General features: G+C 42.3%; 1 protein-coding gene and 1 pseudogene across 1 annotated transcript; both read left to right on the top strand.

Moving 5' to 3' along the window:
* Positions 1 to 3,072: 3,072 nt before the first annotated feature.
* Positions 3,073 to 7,717, top strand: LOC117352097 (annotated as a pseudogene).
* A 4-nt stretch (positions 7,718 to 7,721) lies between these two features.
* FSHB (follicle stimulating hormone subunit beta) lies at positions 7,722 to 18,397 on the top strand. Its single transcript, XM_033928217.1, has 3 exons — positions 7,722 to 13,744; positions 13,990 to 14,149; positions 16,175 to 18,397. The coding sequence occupies exons 2-3, from the start codon at positions 13,991 to 13,993 to the stop codon at positions 16,403 to 16,405; spliced, it is 390 nt and encodes a 129-aa protein (XP_033784108.1). The 5' UTR covers positions 7,722 to 13,744; position 13,990; the 3' UTR covers positions 16,406 to 18,397.
* Positions 18,398 to 23,905: the final 5,508 nt, after the last annotated feature.

The raw sequence follows: 23,905 nt of genomic DNA, 5'->3' as shown, positions 1-23,905 counted from the left end.
CCTTATGGGTAATGAAAAATAAGCAACTGTTCCCTAACCCTTAAGATATTTATCTGGAATTGGATTTTTTTTTTTTTTTTTAGCAAAAACCTCTTACTGCAGTAAAGTGATATGCCGACTACATTTAACATCTTTCAGAGATATACAGTATATATATATATATATATATGTATCATACAGGTGCCCCTGAAATCCTTATGCTCGGTATTCAAATGGATGCTTACACTTCGCAGTATAAGTTCACTATCTGTGGACGGTGCTGGTGAAAATCTCTCTCACTGCTGTGGAAATAGAAAAATGGTGCCTTCAACTACGACACTGCTTAGTTATTGATGAGCCCCTGACATAGCCCAGAAGTGGGTGAAACATGGCCGTGTGGTGAAATCAATGCTCTTGGTGACAGATGTCTTGTTCTGATCTGCTCTGGTGAAACTGGCAAAAGCAGAACAACTTCTTTTTCTGATTTATGTTTAAGAACATAGAAAAGTGATTACTGTATTTCTAGCAATGTATTCTTTTTCTGAATTTTTTGGTTGCAAATCTGGTCTTTCTAGAGCCCACACTTTCTTGCATCAAATCCAAATGAAATCTACTCAGCTTCGTGAAATAGAAAAATAATCACCAGCTGCTCTTTGTTAAAAAAATTAAAATGCGATTTTCAATTTTTAAAGTGGATGCTTTATTAAAAAAGGAAGAGATAGATCTTACCTCCGAGCCTACAGGGTACTGCTGTACTGTATAATTCATCCTTCCCTCTAATAAGCTCTACCAAGACTTATTCCACTTAGCACAGGCTGACCAAAGTACAGGTTGGCTTGTACGGATCATTGTTCATACTAGAAACACAAGGACCTGTTTAGCAATAAATATTCTATATCAGTAGAGCCCTTAAATGTCCACATTTGCCAAATATTTATTAGTAAATAGTGCAGTTAAGAACAAGTCAATCAGTCGCTGACACTATTGATAGAAGCCTAGAACAATAACAGCAGATAAAGACCATATGGCCTCTCTAGTCTGCCTAACTACGGCATCCACTTCCCCTCCTTGCCTTTACAGATCCAACGTACTTGTCCCAAGCTTCCTTGATCTCAGATACACTTTTTGTCTCAGGAGGCCATTCCAAGCATTCACCACTATTTCCTTCATTCTGTGTTCCCCTCATTCCAGAACTTCCTCTCAATTAAAAGAGACTCACCTCATATTGGGATATTTAAGAACATAAGAATAGCCATACCGGGTCAAATCAATGGTCCATCAAGCCCAGTAGCCCGTTCTCACGGTGGCCAATCCAGGTCCCTAGTACCTGGCCAAAACCCAAGGAGGATGAGTAACCAAGTAGTGGTACAGAAGCAATATTGTCCCCCGATGAAGCCTAGTCAATAGCTGAAACACTCTAAAATAGTTTCTGAGTGTCGGGTAGTTCACAAACCCACCAACGTTGGTTTTGGCCAGGAAGCCATTAAGATAAGTGTTGTTCTTCTCTAACATATTGAATTATATTTGATTGATTGAATGAATCAATTTGAATGTTAGATATTATAATTAAATTTATTAGTAATGTGATAAGTTGAATAAAATGACTTCAAATTATAATATTATAATGATGATAAGTTGAATCATATGATTTTAAGTTAGGATATTAAATTAAATTAAGTTAACAACATATATTTATTTATTAATTAATTTAAATAAAAGATAAGGATAGGCTTTGCACTCTTAGTTAATTAGTCTTTTAACTTAATTAAATAATACAATTAATAAAAACAAATTTGAGGTAGGAAGGAGGTCTGAAGTAAATGATTATATTACTTGCATTCAGGATGAAGACTTGAAATAACATCTAAGTTATAAGAAGTCTCTTTACTGAGAACCATGCATCCTTTATGATACTTCAGCCTCTTAATTTACACACTGGGGTAAACATGTTAATAAAACGGTTGCTCTCTATATGATAAAAAATGGGGTTCAGTGATGATAGATTATTTACAAAAAAGTAGCCAGACACCGATGTATAGTAAATTAATTTATTGAATTAGATTTTGTATAATTATCCTTTATAACCCCCTTTTTTCTTGATAAAACCCAAGGAGTAGCATCATTCCATGCAGAATCCCCAAATAATAGCATCATTCCATGCAGAATCCCCAAATAATAGCAGCATTCCATGAAGAATCCTGAAATAGAAGCAGCATTCCCAAAGAGTAGCAGCATTCCATGCAGAATCCCCAAAGAGTAGCAACATTCCATGCAGAATCCCCAAAGAGTAGCAGCATTCCATGTAGAATCCCCAAATAGATACAGCATTCCATGCAGAATTCCCAAATAGTTGCAACATTCCATGCAGAATCCCCAAATAATAGCAGCATTCCATGCAGAATCCCCAAATAGTTGCAACATTCCATGCAGAATCCCCAAATAGTTGCAACATTCCATGCAGAATCCACAAATAGTAGCAGCATTCCATGCAGAATCCCCAAAGAATAGCAACATTCCAAGCAGAATCCCCAAAGAGTAGCAGCATTCCATCCAGAATCCCCAAATAATAGCAGCATTCCATGCAGAATCCTGAAATAGAAGCAGCATTCCCAAAGAGTAGCAGCATTCCATGCAGAATCTCCAAAGAGTAGCATCATTCCATGCAGAATCCCCAAAGAATAGCAACATTCCAAGCAGAATCCCCAAAGAGTAGCAGCATTCCATCCAGAATCCCCAAATAATAGCAGCATTCCATGCAGAATCCTGAAATAGAAGCAGCATTCCCAAAGAGTAGCAGCATTCCATGCAGAATCTCCAAAGAGTAGCATCATTCCATGCAGAATCCCCAAAGAATAGCAACATTCCAAGCAGAATCCCCAAAGAGTAGCAGCATTCCATCCAGAATCCCCAAATAATAGCAGCATTCCATGCAGAATCCTGAAATAGAAGCAGCATTCCCAAAGAGTAGCAGCATTCCATGCAGAATCTCCAAAGAGTAGCATCATTCCATGCAGAATCCCCAAAGAATAGCAACATTCCAAGCAGAATCCCCAAAGAGTAGCAGCATTCCATCCAGAATCCTCAAATAGTAGAAAGATTCTGGAATCCCCAGAGTAGCAACTTTCCATGCTACCGATCCAGGGCAAGCAGTGGCTTCCCCATGTCTTTTCCTCCAGGAAATTGTCCAAACCTTTCTTAAAACCAGCCACACTATCCGCTATCAACTGATTGAGCTGAAGTCCTGAAGGACCATGAAAAACTGCCAGGCCAAACATTTGAAATAATTATGGAATTACTATAGATTGAAAATGGGCTCTGGGGACTGAAAATTCTGTAATTTACTGTTCTGGCCAGTCTATAAAATTACAATTTTCCTATCCATTATTCTCTTTTCGGTTAAAATATCTGAGACCTGCTGTAAAGTTAAGGACCTGGCGATAACATAGACTGAAAGATCCATCAGTTATGGAAGAATGTCCAATTAATGGTAACAGCCAGGACTGAGGCTAGATGATGAACTTTGCTGCAGGTATCCTGTTTTGAAGAGCTTATCGAGGGGAAGGTCAGAGCAGCGCTCAAGGGATCTGGTGCTTGCTGCATATCCTCGCCAATGGCCTTATTCTGGTGATCAGGGCCTGACCCTTGTGTGCAGAAGTCTTATTTTTCAGACCTGTTCTTCAGTCACAAAAACAAAATGATTTGTGATAGTTTTGAAAATGTTAACCTGCCTGAGATTAATATACTGAATTCATGCTAAGTGCATTCTGGACTCAAAGTTTGCTTCCACTACTTACGAACAAGAAAACCCATTTTAAATCCCCACTCCCATTAGAAGGTTTTTAGTACTTGTGTAATTGATCAGGATGGTGATGCTGAAAGCAAGATTTTAAAGTCCTGATAATGAGAGCGAGAGAGAGGAACTGATCAAGACCAGTGTCGTACTGTACAGGAAGAATATTACTTATTTAAGAATGGAGTCTAATGGATGGCACAGTAAATGCAGATAAGCATTATTTTAATCTAAAATTGTATCTGATTTTTATAAGAGCAATAAAACACATGACAGTGAGCAAATTAATCAGCAGAAATGGATAGGATGGGCACCCTTGAAGAACAAAAAAAGTGTGCAGTCTCTGTGAAAAAGATGGTTTCTTGTTGTTGTAATGTGTAAATGAGTAAAGAGTAAGAAAACAGTCCCTGCTCCAAAGAGCTTACAATCTAAAAAACAGACAAGACAGACAAACAGGATGCCACAGATACAGTTAAGCGGAAGGGTTAATCTGTGGCTGGGTGGAGGACAGAGGTGAGTAGGGTTAAGGATTGAAAGCTGGATCAAAAAGGTGGGTTTTCAGTCTGCTTTTAAACAAGGGAAGGCGCTTGGCGGACAAACTCAGGTCATTTATTCCAGGCCTAGGGGGCAGCTGGATGAAAGGAGCGAAATCTGGAATTGGCAGTGGAGGAGAAGGGTGACGTTAAGAGTGACTTGAAGACCCGCTCCCGCTGGGCTAGCAAGTCTGAGACCATGGCTAGCGATTAAGGGGAGCCCTTGCAGCACCCTCTTTGTTTTGGTGTCATCCCTGTGCCCTGCCGTCGAGCTACTGAGTTTTCTTTCCCATTGGCCACACGGCTTCGGTCGCTGTGCTGCCAAAAGTGCTTTCCCTTTTCGTCATTTCCGGTATAGCCGGAGAGGGGGGGGAGAGCAGCTTCCTAGGCGTCGGAATAGTGGAGGCCGCAGGGGCCATGGCATCTCCCACCCTCCCGACTTTCACTTGAAATGACCGGGCAGCCGCTGCCACGCAACTTCAATGAGTACGCCTGCCCCGGAAGTACAATGACGACTTCCGGGGGGGCAGGCCTTCTTCTCCATGCTGCTCGTTTCAACTCGAAGCTGCCGCACGTTTTTCGTCGCGGAAAGATGGAGCTGGAGGCCGACGTTGAGCTGCTACCACGAGGTGGATTCCGCTGCCGCCTTTGCAGGTTGCAGGTGGCGAATCGAGCGAGCCTGGCCGATCACTTGCGAGGGAAGAAGCACCGGAAGCTCAGCGAAGTTCAGGCTCGGAGGACGTCTCGGGAGGAGAAGAGCATCTTCGTCACCAGCTTCCACCGAGAAACATCAGAGCTGCAGCTGTCGGAGTATTTCTCAAACTTTGCACCTGTCACCAGCATAGTAATGGATAAAGGAAAGGGAATCTATGCGATCGTAGAGCTCCAGGACCGGGCGGCGATGCACGAAGTCCTCTCCCACCCCCGACACAGCCTGGAGGGACAGAAAATGCGTGTGAAGCCTCGTCACAAGAGAGATTTTTAGTCCACCCCTCCCAGAAAGCAGGGGGCTCAAGAGCTGAGCTCAGAGAAACTGGCCCAGGCACTGTGTCTTTGCAGTGATGTGGATGAGCTGCTGGTCACGTTGCTTCAGGAGGTTTTCTCTGAGTTCTTTCCTGGCTGTGAGGTCCTCCCTTTTGGCTCCTCGGTGAACAGCTTTGAAGTACATGGCTGTGACTTAGATTTGTTTCTGGGTTTGGAGCACACAAAAACTTTCCAGGCAAATGCTAGGAAGCCGCAGAAAGAGAAGAGTGAGCACAATGCTGCATTGGATACTCTATCTCAGGGCTCCATTTTGAGTGATGTGGACCTGGAATCTACATCAGAGATCCTGCAGTTGATAGCAGCAGTACTACGACAGTGTGTCCCTGGCGTGCATGGTGTGCAAGCACTGACACCTGCACGGTTGCCAAATTCCATCACAAAGAGTCTTTGCTGCAAGGTGACATTTCTATCAATAACAGGCTTGCCTTTTGTAACACACGCCTGCTGCAACTGTATGCAGAAGTGGATGATAGGGTCCGACCCTTGGTGTACACACTGCACTACTGGGCCAAGCAGAAGGAGCTTGCTGGAAACCCCTTTGGAGGAGGTCCTCTACTGAATAATTACGCATTGACACTGCTGGTACTCTTCTTCCTGCAGTTGCCCAGTTGAAGAAGTTGGCAGATGAAGGGGAGAAAGCTGTTATAGATGGTTGGGACTGCAGCTTCCCTAAAGACTCTTCCAATGTGGAGCCCAGCTGTAACTTGGAGAACCTGCGCTCCCTCCTTGCTGAGTTTTTCCATGTCTTTACTGATTATGACTTTTGCCAGCACTGGGATTTCACTACGAGAGGGCCAGGCTTTTCCACTAAAAGATATCCTGGCTTCAGAAACAAACAGTAGGCTGAAACTGGGAGCCCTCAATATCCAGGACCCCTTTGAGCTGAGCCACAATGAGGCAGGGAATGTGAATGAGAAAATAGTTCTGGGCTTCCAGAGCCACTGTCGAGATGCAGCCAAGTATTGCTGTAGTCTCCAATATCAAGGCAAGTTCAGCATCGGCAAGACCTGGGGGCTGGTTAGGCTTTTCCAGTGTGGCGACAATACTGAGATCTCCACTACCGAGGAGGGTCCTGTTGCTGGACATGGGCTGGGGATCTACCTTCCCTCCCCTCTCCTAGTTCTAACAGAGGGTGTGCAGCAGCTCTGTTTTCAGAAAGTCTGCACAGCACTATACTTTGTGCTACAGGATGTGCTGAAGTGCAGTGTTTCTGAGGACGATGAGAACATGGCCAATAGGTCATAGTCAAGGTCTAGAAGAGGAGGGAAGAGTCCACTTTCTGTGATCCCACTGGGAACCACTGCCATAGGTACGGAATGGGAGATAATCTTAAGAGAACTGGTCTTGAAATAGCTACTTTGAGAGCTTATCTGTTAGATTGATATTTGTAAACAACAATCTTGCCCTCTAATGAAAAGATTTCCACATTATTCTGTGTTAAATATAAGCATTGATAATTTCCATAGTAAATGCTTGCCAAACTACGTATTCATGATGGGATGCTCTGAGGTCTCCAGTGACAGGGTACATTAAGCTTGGCCACCACCACTAAATTCCTCTACTGACATTCATGTCAGAAATGCAAGTGAAAAAAGCACCACTATTTCCATTTCTTTAATCTTGATTTAAAAAATCCAATCTGTGGGGGGAAAAAAAAGGCCAATTAGTTTGTACAAATTGGAATTCACAGTATGTTTGTCTGAAAGTTTCCTGATACACTGGATAGGTGCTGCTCCACCACCAAACTTAATTGGTTTTAATCGGCAAGGTAATTGACTGCGCTGTTAGAAACTGATTAAAAACTCATTTAAAAAGTAGGCGCCGTAATCACGCCTAAGGTCACAGTAGGCGTAGTGAGGGATGGAGTTAGATGTGATTCTCAAAAGAACTTAGGTAAAACCCTGGCCTACACTGCAGACGCCTACGATTTCCGGCCTTCAGTTTCTCCATGGTAAGTCCAGGTAACAAATTGTTTCATCAGCTCTAGCTTTATATGTAGCGGTGGCAAAACGAGTCGAATGATTGGAAAGTTTGTATCATAAACTTGTGCTTTTGGTACGAAGAAAGTAGATTTTCATATTGTACTTTTTTTTAAATATGGTAGAGTTACGTTGATCAATAGATCCAGCCAATAGTTCAGTAAATCTGAGAAAGGCATTAGGGCAGCTCTGAATGGCGTTTTACATGCTAAGCGGCATAGTTTGAATTTGGAATGGTGTGTTATCTGGAAGTCTGTTTAGTTTAACTAGTTTATTAGGATTTTATATACCGCCTATCAAGGTTATCTAAGCGGTTTTTTACAATCAGGTACTCAAGCATTTTCCCTCTCTGTCCCGGTGGGCTCACAATCTATCTAACGTACCTGGGGCTATGGAGGATTAAGTGACTTGCCCAGGGTCACAAGGAGCAGCGCGGGGTTTGAACCCACAACCCCAGGGTGCTGAGGCTGTAGATCCAACCACTGCGCCACACACTCCTCCAAAACTGAGACCAGTATTGCAAATGTCCCAGGTGTCCACTTTTTTTAAATGCACCTAAGAATAATTTGACCTTCAGACAAATACACACGACTTCATCACCTGATATGATCCGCCCCTTATTTGTGGCTCCTGTATCTATAATATATCATGCAAATGATCAGAATGTTCCCATACAGTTTTTGCATGTGGCCCCCTCATAAATCCCAGGAAGTGGAAATGATGCATCGACCCTAAAGAAGGTGCAGAGATTCAGCGATCCGTTGTCTCTTAACTTGAAATGTATAAGTGCATCATTCACATTTACAATAATTGGCCCTGATAATTGTGATTTGTCTTTTATTCATGAGTTCTGTCCTTAGATAATGCATACAATATCTTTACCCTGTTTAAATTCATTCAGTTAATTGTATTTAAAGATACTCAAAGCCCAGTTTTACATAGCGACTGTGCCAGTTATTCTAGAAGCTTCTCCACTTCCAAATGGCAGGCATGTACGCATCTGGAAAGGCCCAGACATGTAAATGCCATTTCAAAACAGGAGCCATTCACATGTGAAGAAGCTGAGTAAGTTCAGATGGTAAAGTGGCATGAGGAGGGCAGAGAGAAGGAGAGGCATGTGGTCTCTAGTTCACGTAGGGAATCCAGGATGTTCATATTTACACCTGCCCTGAGGCACATCTAAGTGCCTGGAGGATAGTATGGCACGGTGGTTAGAGCTACAGCCTCAGCCCCCTGAGATGCTCCCTGTGACCCTGGGCAAGTCACTTAATCTTCCACTGTCTATAAACTGCTTTGAATGTGGTTGTATAATTACAAAAAGGTGGTATACAAGTCCCAGTCCCATTCCCCTTTTGTAGAGGTGTAGGTACCCATGATGTCAGCACCCCCTCCCTCCCGGAAAAAAAACACTACCCTCAGTAACATCCAAACCCCCTAAATGGCACTCAAGCAACCCCTTTTGTCTATTGGGATGGGAGTGATGCCTACACTCTGCTTAGGGTTACCAGATTTTGGGGAATGAAAATTTGGACCCATGGTCCCACCCCCAGCCCCGTCCCTCAACCTGGTCGCTTGTTGGGAGGGCATCTGTGCACTCAAGCAACCCCTTTTGTCTATTGGGATGGGAGTGATGCCTACACTCTGCTTAGGGTTACCAGATTTTGGGGAATGAAAATTTGGACCCATGGTCCCACCCCCAGCCCCGTCCCTCAACCTGGTCGCTTGTTGGGAGGGCATCTGTGCATGTGCTGATGCAACACAATGACTATGTGCAGATACCGTCCCGACATCGATGTCAGCTGGAAGCTTTGTAAAACCCAGACAAAGTGCCAGGTTTTGGAACGCTGTCCGGACTCCCGGACATGTCCTCGAACAGGAGGACATATCTGGGGAAATCCAGACATCTGGTAACCCTAACTCTGCTGCCTCATATCTCAGGCCAATCCAAAATGGCTGCTGAGGCTTCTTGTGGTAATATCTCAAAGTACCACTAGGGGGTGAGGTTTCTATATGTGGGACACCCCTTTTAGCTAAGAAAGAAAACGAGAAAGAATTCAAGCACTGGAAGTGGCCTTTAATCTTTTTGTGCAGGAGCTTCTGGAAGAAAGATTCATTAATATTTCACTTTGTTGTAGAGTAACTGACTTCAGACATACAGATACTTGTGCAATATTTATATTTAAGAGTCAGATAAATATGGATGGCAGGTCTTGAAGAAGTGTTTTCAAGCACAAAAGTGTTTGAAGACGGAGTGTCGGCTGAGCATAAGTAACAACTGTTGTTCTGTCTCCACTGAGATGCTTCAAGAGATGCTTGCTAGCACATAATAACGCAGCAAATTCTCATCTGGAGTCTGAAAGCCAGGAATAATTTCTGCTCTCGCAGACGTGTTGCTCCTGCACCAAACTGGAGTTTTTCTAGGTTGTGATCATCTAAGCCCCCGTGACTACCAGGTGTGCATAATTTCTGGGCTGAGGGTTAAATCAGTTGGGTTTAGGTCACTAGTCCATTTACAGTTTTTGGTTTTTTTTAAATTTTATATTCCACATATCCTACGATTCTGTGCGGATTACAAATTATTCAGATACTCAAGCATTTTTCCCTAACTGGGCTCACACGTGGAGCAATGGGGATTAAGTGACTTGGTCAGGGTCACAAGGAACAGATTTCAAACCCACAACCCCAGAGTGCTGCACTGCAATTTTTTAACCCAAAAAAGTTAAGTCAAAGCGATTTACAAAAAGTAAAAACAATGGGCAATAGTTAAAAATCAATAAACCAAAAAAGACAATCTACTCCACCAGACTATCATCAAGATAAACTTCAAAAGTAGAGCAAAATATATTAAATATCGTAGATTCCTTTCCAATATATCTGGGAAAAATCTTGTGATATAAAAACCTAAGTTGGCATTAAAGATTCAAATTAATCACTTGAATCAATTATGAAAATTTTGAAAAAAGGTGGACAGACCTCAGACGACCCAAATGCTGTCCTGTTCCATGAGTTTGTCTTTTCAATCTTGAGTCCACCACCCCCTCCAATAACTAAACATGCAAAAAAGTCTTGAAATAAGGACTTAGTTTGTAAACTTGAAATCAAATCAATACATGTCTGATCTCTGATCCCAATGGAGCCCGTTTCGCCCAAAGCTTCTTCAGGAGATCAGGGACTAAAAAGTCCATAAAGAAAGACAGGGGAAATAGACAAAACTGGACACCAGGGCAGAAAGAGGTTACGATATCATAGGGAAAAAAACAAAAGAAGAAAAAGAAAAGTCAGCTATCAGGAACTAGGTTCAAATACCACTTCCAGAGAATCCCTGCCCTCTGATTAGCGACACCCTGGAGGTAGGGGGGATAACTGAGCAGTACACAGTGTTGGCATGGTCACTGAAGCCCTGATGTTCTTGGAGGTTACAAAAGTGTTTGCAACACTGTCTGTCTCTCTCTTTACCCTGCTAGTTCAGCATGTCCCCCCCCCCCCCTCCAAGACTTCAAATCTGCTTTTGCTAGCATCAGCAGAGTGTAACACATTCTGCCTCCCACCAGCCCTGGAGCCTTTCCTCTCTGTCCAGAGAATCATGATATGGGAAGAAACTACACCAAGCCAGGGGAGTCCTCTTCAAATGTAATTTCTTCTCGGCAAGCTGAGATGTGCTTTGGTTTAAACTAGGGTTACAATATGGCTCCAGAAAAAGGAGGACAGATAGAGACATCTGATCTTATTTCCGTTGAAAGCAATGGAAGTAAAACCTGGATGTCTCAATGGTAACCCTAGACTTCAAACTAAACTGGAAATTTCAATAAAAGCAAAACTAAAGAAAATCAACACCCATTTTATTTGGTTTTTCTTCTCTTTTCATTAATGATGTTAGCCATCAGCCCCAGTCCACTCTCTCTCCCCATCTGTGAGGGTCACCAGAACTGAACTAGAGCAGTCATGCTGAATACCTGTTGCAAAATGACACCGGCCAGCCCTGGACAGAGGTTCACCACTTTACAGTTCCTGCATGAAACTGGCCATGACATTTTGAAACAGGGGCTGCTACATTTAGACTTTAGCAATCAAGATCAAAGAAGGATGGGTATAAAGAGGGACCCAAGAGGACTTGATGGTACTCTGGTTTTTACAAGGGGGAAGACAAACCATAGGCCTGATGTTTCATTTCAGGGTTTTTCTTATGTTTATTTCATTCCCCTAAATAAATAAATAATGAAACCAACAAAAAAAAGGACAGACTAGAAATGTGTGAGCTAAATCCAAATCTCCTTCATCTTAACTATGCTCTGCATGAAAAAAAAAAGACTTAGGGAATATCATGAATATCTCAGAAGAGCTAAATAGTGCTTTGAGTGTAATTGAACAAAAGTTTCCTTTTCTTCATTTACATTTCTGAGATGAAGATGGCCATATTTGCATGTTGTGATCAATCAATACCACATATCTTGCTATCTCTTTCTTCCCTCCAGATTCCGTGCACATGAGACAAATTTATCTCACAGAAGATGACCCGGGGCTTAGCATTAGAAACAGGAATCCTTCAGACACAAATCATGACGCACAGTGGAGAGAGTGGACCTAGTTAACCGTCGGTGTAATGCAGAGAGAATGAGCGAGTTACACTTCAGCGTGCAAATGCGGCTCCAGAAATCCAAAGAATCGAATCAATCATCTGTAATGGCTCATTAATCCCAGTTCAACTCGTTCTCTCCTTCATAATCTTTTGTTGTTGCTGTTTTCAGTAAGAAATTCCAGACTGCAAAAAAAGGTAGAATTAATCCTCCTGGAACTTTCTCGAGTAGACCTAGAAATGAATGATGCAGGACCGGCAGAGGATGATGGCTAAAGCCGCAGCTTCATGGTCCAGAGGCCTGTGAGATCAGCAGAGATCACAGAGATGATTTGATAGGGGAGAAAATAGTCTGGAGGCTCAGTGACAGTGTCCACAGCCTCTGGAGAACAAGAGAGTACACTTGAATCATGACTGCAGGAATGTCGGAGACAGCAACGGTTCAGGAAGTGAGGTCAGGACCAGCATTGCAGTGACTGTCAAAAATAAACCAGAAGAAGTCTCATGTGTTTGCAAATGGAGGTCCATGATAAGGCTACAGCCTCAAGCTGGAAAGATGTCATTGTGGCTGTGGTATCAATGGGAGATTCCAGTGGTCAATAAGTTTAAACTTCTGGTGCTGAGGAAGAGGTGCTCTGATTTTCAAGAAAGGCGTCTTAGCTTGGAGGTGCCATTCCAGGGAAAAGTGAAGGGTCATTACAACACATGCCTTGTGGTGGTTGAAAAGCTGAGCCTGATCAAAAACAAAATATACATACAGCCAGTTAGAAGCAGCTGAGAGTAAAGAGAGCAGGACCTTTCTGGAAATAAGCCTGCTTCAGGCTCTCTGACAACTGATCTCTTTGGCATCACAACTAAGATATGATGATGTGCTAAAAAAAAAAAAAAAAAAAAAAAATGGCCCTAAACAGCAGCAGGAGGCAGGGAGAGCACTACATACACTACAGGAAGCTTTACTAGAGGCAAGGTAAACAAAAGAACAGAAGAATAACCCTACTGGGTCAGACCTGTTTCCAAAGTGGTCAATCCAGGTCACAAGTACCTGGCAGAAACCCAAAACGTAGCAACATTCCATGAGAAATCCCCATAGAGTAGGAAGATTCCGGAATCCCCAAAGTGACAACATTGAATTTATACTGTGCAGAAGAAAGGCCCGGCAATCTACTTCTGTATTCTGCCATGAAAACTTGATGTTCATCAAATCACTAGGACTCAAACTCGAGCCGATGGTACCTAACAGAGCATACATGTACAAAAGGTGAAGCTCTTTCAATTGAAAGGAATCTCTGGAATGAGGAGGGGCATAGGAAAGTGAAAGGGGAGAGACTACGAAGTAATCGAAGTCGAGGCTTCTCAGCCTAGCCCTTAGGGATACACCAAAGCTCATTGGGTTTTCGGTGAATATGCAGGAGAGAGAGAGATTTGCCTGCCAAGCATATTCACTAAGACTATCCAGAGAATGTCTTTGCAGAAAGGATGGTGGATGCATGGATTGATATCCTGGTGGAGACGAAGACAGTATCTGAATTCAAGAAAACTTGGGACAAGCATGTGAGATCTCTCAGGTAAAGGCTATCTAAAGAACAGCTGAGCAAAGGCCTTGGAAAAGGTGAATCTCAGTGAGAAATCCTTGATGAATACAGAAGTGATTGAGTTACCATTTTACAAGGCTTTCTTCTCATTGTCTGGTCAAACATTAATCCTCGCTCTGCTAGCAGCGACTATGAAGTGATGTGAGCAAAATCCTCCAGGTATATGTTACAGCCGACATAATTGAGTATAAAAGAGCCTGGGATTTCTCCAATGAGCATCTGTTTCTGCACTTGCCTCTCTCCCTGCGCTACAGGTATGACTTTTCTCCATTCATGTTTGCCTGGAAGTGAGGTTAGACTTAGTAGGATGTTGCAATTAAAGAAAACCACTTACATCTTAGGAAGAAGAATGTATATATATATATTGGGTATAAACTTTCCTTTTGCCTAAAATCAGAATTACTAGGGAAGGTGTAGGGCTATGTAATTTTCACCAGTGACAGAAAGATGACTATTGTAGTATCGTAAACTTCTTATAAAGAAATATCTCATTTGCCAGGATGAAGACTGTTTATTTCGGCCTGCTGCTGCTTTCCTGTAAAGTGCATGTCAGTATTATGTGTGAGCTCTCGAACATCACGATAGCCCTGGAAAGCGAGGGCTGTGGGCTGTGCATTTATGTCAACGCGACGTGGTGCTCCGGATACTGTCTCACAAAGGTGAGGATGAGCGGAAATAAGACAAAAATGCTAGCGGGGGACCGCACTGCGCAGTAGAAAACTTGAGAATGGTTGTGCAGACGTTACCCTAGAATGCAGAGTTTCTAGAGGAGATGTAGAGTTTCCATTTTCTGCTAGATTTTGCAAAACCACGTGAAGTGCTGGTCCACGATTAACATGTTAAGGTGTTTTGTGATCATTTGTCTGTCTGTACATTATAATAATCATTTTATTTTTGAATACTGCCACACTACATAGCTCTAGGCGGTTCACATATAGAGAAAAATTATACAATCAATACGTAAAATACAATTGACTTAAAATTCATTAAAATCAAACTAAAATAAACAATTTAAAATCAATATACAATTTACCAGTCAAGATTCAAGACATCAATTTACAAATTTATCGCAGCTCCCTGAAGGACATGTATGAATGAACCTGAGGAATGATAGGACATAACCGTGAATTCATTTTACCTGCCCGGAATCCGAATTTATTTACCCACTCCTCCCCCCTTTTCTATAAAACTGTGCTAGTGTTTTAGCGCCAGTCACGGCGGTAACAGCTCTGACACTCGTAGAATTCCTATGTTACCACTCCAATTGGCCCCAAAAAACATGTTTCTGTTTTGTAAAAGGGGGGGGGGGGGGAGGCGAGTAATCTATAAGTCAATTTTGTGTATAATCTGTGGTAGTTTGGGGGTCTAAAAATGGCCAAGATCAGTATGACCCGTATGTAAGTCAAGGCCACAAACAGAGCCAAATTCCCACCCCCCCTGCCCCCCCCCCCAACTCAATAGATCTTTCTCTCCCTGGTATGTTTATTCACATTCAATATACCGTTGAATCTTGCTCAGAGTTCTCAGTGGTTTACACTTCTCCCTGCCTCACATCCAGCATGACCTCTCTGCTGCACCTCACAAGCATGTCTTTTTAAAAAACCAAAAACCATATTGACAATCTTCCCCCAGTACAACAATGAAGAGCTCATTTTCAAAATACCCTTTAAAGTTTAGCATTAAGGGTTTTTCTGTTCCATTGTTGGAAAATGGTAACCATGACTTTTGTTCATCATGTATTCTGAATCTCTCTTCCCCAGAGCACTGCCACTGCAGCAGCTGCACCTGGACTGCCAGAGATCTGCTCCAGAGCGCTCCCTGTAACTCGTCCCGCCCCTCTCTGACTCAACTTCCTGTTTCCACACAGAAGCAGAACTCAGGTGTAGGGTTACCAGGGGTCCGTACGGCATCACACCAGCGCATGCGCAGATGCCATCCCAACAAGCAAACAGATTGAGGGAGCAGGCCTGGGGGCGGGACCATGGGTCCAGATTTTTGTATACGAAAATCTGGTAACCCTACTCAGGTGGCCTAGGCATATCAGTGTAATACTGTCTCAACCACCAATAAAATAAAACATCATATCAAACTAGAACAGAAATAGTTTTTCCGAGCTTTTCTAAAGCCATAACGAGATGATATATGCTGCTAATCTAATCCGTAGTCTTATATTCCGCTATTTTTCAATTTAGATTCAGAGCAGATTACAAGAAAGGGAGCACGTATACTTAAAAATGAGATCTTTAGAACTTTATAAAAAATAATATACAAATTCTGGCTTCTTATTTCTAAAGGAAAACTGTTCCACAGTTGAGCTGCCTGATAATAAAACAATCGTACTCGTTGACTTATCCCAATTACTCTAAAAACAGTTGGAAACTGAATTTTAAAACTACATCCGTGTAGTAATACGAGCTGAAAAACTCGTAAAATTAGATGGAATGCATGAAAGAGATGTTCGTTGTTTAGGAGCATGACCATATATACCTTAAACTTAATTCTGTATCATTTCATCCGGCAGTTTGTTCCACTCCAGCAAAGCCAACCGACTAAAAACCCTTGTTCCCCATGCCTTCTTCCTGAAAACTTACCCATCTTGCACCAGATTAAACTCTCAATTACAAGGAACCAAGCTTTTCCATCGAAGTGAGGCTCTTACAATAATTTATCTTTCAATGTTTCAGGATCCTGTGTTTAAACATCCACTAGTGTCTTCAGCTCAAGAGATCTGCACTTTCAAGGACTTAGTGTATGAAACAGTGAAGATCCCTGGCTGTGCTGACCACGCCGACTCCTTCTACACATATCCAGTCGCCACTGGCTGCCAGTGCGGGACCTGTGATACTGACAGCACGGACTGCACAGTTCAGGGCTTAGGACCTGACTATTGCAGCTTCAGCGGAAAGAAAGAGTAAAGGATAAGAGACCATGAATTTCCAACCGCGAGCGGAAAAAAGTCAAGCCCTGAAAGCCTGGAGAGAGGCGTTCATTATTTGGGGGGAGTTAATGTGTTGAAACACCTCAAATAATTTCACTCATGCTTCTCTAGCCCCAGTGCATTCTCCTACTCTTTCAAATAACAGTATTATGATAGAGAAATTCTACTTATTATAGTGAATGAAGCATGTCTACTGTGATCTTATTTTCCAGTAGAGATTTATAATGCCTGTGGATAAAATAATGTATGTGTGGAGATGGGCTGTTTGAACATTGCCACTCTTTGTGTGGGTAAAGTTAAGCAAGCTGTGCCCGTCTCCTCACAGTGAGAAGAGGCGTTTCCAAGCCTGGGGTGGGGCACGCTTGCACTCAGGCATATATGTTTTGCATTTTCAAAAGTATACCTCCATTTTCCCTTGGAACACATGGGGGTAATTCCAGAAGAAGACAAAAATATGTTTTACACGTGTAACTTCTAGAACACTAGACATTACATGTGTAATGCCAAAACTGAGGTGTCAGCTTGCACACCAGCTCTATGGCTAGTAAAAGTGCTCACACCTAAGCACACAGACACATCAATTCACTGGGTTAAGCTCATATGCCATGAAAGGAAGCCACACGCCTACTTTTATTTATAGACCTATGTCCCTATAAGGCACCTCTGAGCCCCCTGGACTGTTTTGCCATTTCTCAGCAACCACTCTGAATTTCAATGAGAAATTTTACAAATTTAGTCATCATTCTTACATATTACTATTAAACACTTTTCATTACCTTAAGCTAGGTCGATGTTACTGACTTTCTAGCATTACTACCTAGTGATTTTTGCATGTTAAAAAAAGGTTTGAGCTGAAACAGTAACATGACATCATAGGAATCTTATAAGCGTCGGTAAGCTAGGCACCTCTTAAAGAATTCCCCCCCCCAAAGCTTTAGCCCAGGCCTTCAGTCACTTTGGGAAGTTCACAAAAGTCTTGTCGATCGATCCCTGGTGGCAGGCGCTTCCTTGAGTTTGACGATTGTTTGCGGCTTTGGGTGGAGCTAGGGATAGGCCTCCAGCATTGCTCCCATTGATGCTGCTTGAGACCCCAGAGGCCTCCAGTACAAATTAGACTGGAAGCCCTCTATGGAAGGAAAATACCAAAGCCGAGTAATAACATGTAAATGGACAAGATTTTATGCTGGTAAACTTAAGTTTGCTCTTATAAAACATGACCCCCCACCTTAGTGCAGGAAAAAGTATGCATGCATTTAACCATGGTAAGAGTGGGTGGGTTTATATCTGGGGAGGGATTTCAAAATGACAAGAGTGCTTTGCACCTCATTCCCTGCTCCTAAGTTTTCCCTTGAAAATCAGGCAAAAATCTCAGTCTGGCCTTTCTCCCAATATTCAAGCAGGATTTTCTTCAGTTTGTTTAATGTATTTACTTTAACAGAAACTTTTTGGTTCATATTAAAACATTTTAATGTGTTTAAATTGACTTACAGTGCATTCATTTGTAGGCTAATGCATCTTACATTCATTTAGCATGCATTCATTAACAGATCCAAAACAGCTGAAAGAAATGTATATCCCTAGTTTTTAGCGCTGCAGGAAGCATCCTTGGGTCTGGAAGCACCGTGGCCTGTGTGAAACATGCCCGGTGTGAGTCTCAATGAGACACTCCTTATAATAAACAACCTATGAACTAAATATTTATTTTAATGTTTTGTCATGGCCTCATTCTCTAATGCAAAGATGTAACAGTTATTCTGATATTAAAGCGCCTACAGAAGGTATCCAAGAAAAACTCAGGTGCAGTCATCATTTCTGGATCATATAATTTAATTCAAACTGGCATCTTTAACCCGTTACTGACAAATAGGGCAGAATACCTACAATAAAAATAAAACAGAATTTCTAGAAATTATTCCTGTGCTAGCCCAACAGAAGATACCACCATCCATGGAGAATGTTGAAGAGAATCTCAGAAACCCTTTTGTGAATTATGGAGTTAATGAGTCATTCAGTCCAATCCAATAGGAATAAAGTGAGGAAATATATTGAGGCGAAGGACCAGTGTGCATGAAGCTAACCTTAAAAAGGCACTGTACATTAGCACACCCAAGTCCTTGGGTGGAAAGGGGACTACAAAGAGTTAGGGAGCTCTGGTGGCCAGAAAAGACGTTTTGCATCAAAGCTGGGCTCCCTGCTTGGAATGAAGGCACTGACATCCCTCCAGGGCTTAAAGCCTGTAAGTTTTCCATACGAGCCCTCTCTATCCCCAGAGGCACAAATGAGGACAGCTTACCCCACCCACACATCCATCCCTTGCATGTCACAATTCATCAAGTTACTGTTGGTGCAGATAGTACGCTGCACCTGGTTTGGACCTTGCAGGAGTGTCAGTCTTGCAAATGGTGGTAGACTAGGTAAATTATTTGTTGTTTTTAAGAGCTTACCGTTTGGCTCGGCTATCAAGTAGCGGCCAAGTTGTTACCATCTCATTAACAAGGTGTATGTGTGTTACTTAATTTGTGTTAAGGATGCAAAATGGTCTGGGGGTTGGGTGTTAAAAATAGAGCTATTTCACCCTAGCTCCAGAGGCTGAGAGGAAGAACCATTAGGAGCAGTATTTTCTTTTTGATTTACCCAAGTTGGAGGATGCTTTTAAGTTGTGATGGAAAGTTTCACTGCTACGGGAACATTTGGGAGTGAGAGGATAGGGTTAAATACAACCTGCATAGTTATAAAGTAGAAAGGGTCACAGATGACAGCTCTGTATTTCCTAAGGAACTATTAACAGGTGCTTTTTTGAAATGGGCAAGTGGAAAGGGAGAAATCTTGGCAAGCCCGATGGATCAGCAACTGCTTTAAGCTGAGGCCGAGGATTCTGAAAGTGCCTCGCTTGAAGCCACTTGAAATCTGGGAGAACCTGAGAGTTTCCGTGAGCTAGAATAGGATGAGCAACTTAGTTGCCTCGAGGATCAACCCAGATGGCTTTTCAGGATTTCCACAATGAATATGCATGAAATCTATTTGCATACAATGGAAGCAGTTCTGAGGGGAAACCCTGAAAACCTGACTGGATTGTGGCCCTCAAGGTCTGAGGTTTCCACTCCTGAGCTACACCTAGCCTGGCCCCAAGAGACACCCCTCCCTCACTGCAGCCTCAGGCACAAAGCTCATGTATTTATTTTATTTAAATTATTTATAACCTGTCTAGCCACAAATCTAGGCAGAGTACAATAAGCATATACACATAGAAATATGATGGCAAATAAAGGCCAAATGGCCCATATAGTCTGCCCATCATAATAAAAGAAACAAGCAGCTCCAACTCACGTTGTCACATGGCTAGCACCAAAAAAGCGCTCAAATAAGACAGTTTTCACCCCTTTCTAAAATGCCAAAGAATGTTCGATTGGCGCAACACTACAGGTAAGGCATTCCAAAGTACCGGTCCCTGCACAGAAAACATGGATTTGTGGTTCCCCGGAAGCCTTACGGCCATTAGTGATGGAATTTCTAGTTTCAAACTGTCCGAGGACCACAGCTCACAAGAAGGACAATGCCACTGAAAAAGAGAGCGGACACTCGACGGGCAATTATGCTGAAGCACTTTATACATCACGCAAAGGACCTTCGATTCGACCCACGTACCAATAGGTAGCCAATGAAGCTCTCGAAGTATCAGAGTAATGTGATCGAATTTCGAAGCATGTACAATAAGGCGTGCAGTTGCATTTTGTGCCAACTGCAATGCGCGCAGGACACATTTCAGCAAACCTAAATCAATGGAATTACAATACTCAAGTAGCAGGGGACATGACAGTGAGAGAGGAAAGTACCAAAGTGGATTTGGCTGGAGCAGGAGAAACTCCAGATTAGGAGGTCACAAGAGTCAGTGTGCGCAAGGATACAACTGCCCAGACAAGCATCATTCTTTGACGTGATTGGTCCTTGAAAACTATGGCAAGTCATTTGAGCAACAAAGCAATCAAGGCTTTGTCACCATTTGAATCTTCTTATCTTTACGAACTTAGATTTTCAGCTCTGACAGAAATTAAATTGATTAAAAAAAAAAAGAGAATGCCTGCAGATGGTGGATGATGAAATGCGTGTTTGCTTGTTGAGCCACGTTTTGAGTTAATTTGCACTCCAAAACAAGCACATCCATCTATCCTATCTACTTTAGTTTTACCGTTGTTACAATTACTCCAGATAGCTTAAAGAACGTTAAATAAATAACTCTCCAATTTTTTTGTTGCAATTATGTGCTGCAAAAAAACATTTGCTCCATTTATTGTGCCAGAGCTAAACAAAGTTTGAGACAGTGTTCTAGAGACAGGTATGTACTTTTCATTCAGATCTTTAGGGGGCTGGGAGGAAGTCAGTGATCCTCTGGTCAGTTTGAGTACCCTTTTAGTGCTTAAAATAAGTCTAACCCAACAAATCTAAGTTCGATCTAGGACATCCTGCAAAATGTCCATGTTTTTGGATGTCTCGTAGTTTTCATTATGCCCCTGACAGTCTACGTAGATATTGTACATGGAAGTGTCAAACTTATTTTGTTTGTCCAAGTTACTGTTAGTGGTACAGGGTATTGTAAATGGTAGATGTCAGGGTTTTAGCAGAGTTTATAAATAGATTTATCACCGTCCTGAAAAACACAACCACCAGACTGTACAGGTAGCCGCTATGGAAAGCCAACCTTAGTAATGAGAAGGCTCCCCACCCACCCCAGTCCTTTGGTCCCCTGGGCCTGAGTCCAGTAGGACCCATGCAGGAGTCTGTCCCTGTAATAGAGACGGGCAGCCCCAAATTTTTTTCATTTGTTTTGTATCATGTGTTTTTTGTATCATTGTTCATTTTGATTTGCTGTAATGTCAAAAACACAAAATGTTGTGCTTCTTTTCTGCTTCTTTTCATTTGTTAATGATGAGCAAAAAACATGGGATATGTCATTGGCATTTCTAGGGCTGACTCAGCCTACGGACCAGGTGAAGCCCTGGCCCAGGGCGCCAGCATTAAAGGGCACCAAAAACCAATCCAGCATCTCTCCCTCTCTCTTTCCTCCCTTCTGCAGGCAGGGAGGGAGAGATGCTGAATTGAAATTCAGCATTTGAGGCACTAGGGGTGGAGACTTGACATGAAGGGGGAGGTACTAGATGATGGGGGGAGGGGGCACTGATGCATAAGTTAGCTCAGGACACCACAGCCACTTGAAACGGCCTTGAGCATTTCCTAGGCCATTGCAAATGACTGCATGTGCCTAGCATGTCCATAATAGTGGTATGTGGGTTCTTTGCATCTCCCACCCTCTTGCAGTCCCTCCACAGTGGGCACAGCAATTGCCTATTGATGGATCTTCTGCTCTCCTGAGCTGGCAGTTTATTCCAGCCATCAGCAATAGCCTCCGCCTTTCTTTTCTCAGCACCTGGGGTGGGAGTTCATATACGTTATTGAAACCCATCAGGTGTTTTGAAAGTTTCTGTTACACTTCCTGTTTCTTCTCTCGTACAAGTACCAGCACCAGGAGGCTGGGCTATCAATTCCTATAAGATTTTCATAGTTTTACCCATGGTCTGTGTTTGTCTGCAGGTTTTTTGAGTATCAGGATAATTTTTACCTTCTTCCAGTCCTCACCAGCCTCCCCCATCCTCAAGGACAAGCTGAATAGATCCATAAGAAGACAAACCAACTACTAAATTAAACCTTTTGCATCTTACTTATAAGACAGCAACAAACATCCTTCAGCAAGATTTCCTTAGCTTTAGAGCTCAGTCTCCACAGCACATATATGAGAGAGAGGACATCTCCCAGTCTCTAGCATCTGAGCACCCTTTAAGCAGAGGATTAGGATGTCTGGAAACTGATCTAATTGTGGGCGCTGACATTTGGTTCAGGGGCAGCACGAAATCTAACCCAAACAATAAAATATGTATCGTAAACAGATGTATTGCAGTAGGACAACGCTGACCTTTTGCTTCAAGGTTGAGATTAAGATTTATTATATGAGAATTAGTTTCAAAATCATTTACCTGAACATGCATATCAAGCAGCAAGACAGAATAGGCTATGAGTTTTACTCAGTAAATTTTCCATAGATATGTTGCTACTATTTGGGTTTCTGTCAGGAACTTGAGACCTGGATTGGCCACTGTTGGAAACAGGAAATTGGGCTAGATGGACTATTGATCTGACCCAGTATGGTTATTCTTATGGTCTGGGGAAATTGCCTTTCTTAGATGGTTCTGCAGCTGCTCCAGGCACTGTGACAAATGATTGGCTGTTTGGTGTATCATTCGGGGTTCTAGATGTCTACAGGCTTGTTTGGTGTGATCTGAACATGCACCTGTTAAAATCACATCACTGAAATCCAATTATAGACCTATAACGAGCAATCCCTTGTTTACCAAGCTTTTGGAAGGATTGGTTAATTTAGAATTGGTGAATTATCTAGATAAATTTAATATCCTTAATGAACATCAGTCAGGATTTAGAAAAGGTTTTAGTACAGAGATAGTTTTAGCCTCAATCCTTGATCATCTTCATGTTCTTTTTAGTAAAGGTACTAGTGCCTTAATCTTGCAATTGGATTTTAGCAGTGCTTTTGATTTAGTGGACCATAAAATAATGTTGAGTTGCTTGGATGCAATAGAAACATAGAAACATAGAATAAGACGGCAGAAGAGGGCCGGCAGCCCAACAAGTCTGCCCACTCGAGGACCCTCCCTCCCTGGTGTACCCATCCTTTATGCATAACTGTGTAGCACCCCCACCTGTTTGTCCCATTGACTTTTGAAGTCGAGCACGCTACTAGCCTCGACCACAAGGCGTGGAAGTTTATTCCATCGACCAATCACCCGTTCGGTGAAGAAGTATTTCCTGGTGTCACCATGAAATCTTCCCCCCTTAAGTTTTAGCGGATGCCCTCTTGTTGCCGTGGGGCCCGTAAGAAAAAATAATTCTTCCTCCACTTCAATGCGACCCGTAATATATTTGAATGTTTCTATCATGTCCCCTCTTTCTCTGCGCTCCTCGAGAGAATATAAGTGCAGTCTTATGTGATGTCTTTAAGTCCTGAGATCATCCTAGTGGCCATTCTCTGGATCGACTCCATTCTCTTCACATCTTTTTGATCATGTGGGACTTTCAGGAAAAGTTTGGAATTGGTTTCAGGGTTTCTTGACGAAAAGGTCATCCTGAGTGGTTTGTGATGGTAATTACTCTCATTCTTGGAGTATTCCATCCGGGGTACCTCAGGGTTCCCCATTATCACCTACGCTATTTAATTTCTATGTTTCGTCTTTAGGACATTTACTGCAAAATTTAAATCTAAACTTTTATATATATGCTGACAAGATTTCTATTTTAATTCTTTTAAATGATTTAACTAATGATACTTTAAAACAAATCTCTCATATCATGACCAAGATAGAGCAATGGACAATCAATTTTAAATTGAAATTCAATACAGAAAAGACTAAAT

The sequence above is a fragment of the Geotrypetes seraphini genome, chromosome 19 (assembly GCF_902459505.1).
Source record: "Geotrypetes seraphini chromosome 19, aGeoSer1.1, whole genome shotgun sequence".
NCBI lineage: Eukaryota > Metazoa > Chordata > Amphibia > Gymnophiona > Dermophiidae > Geotrypetes > Geotrypetes seraphini.
Note: the sequence above shows the minus strand (reverse complement) of the source record. Positions and strands in the feature narration are given on the sequence as shown.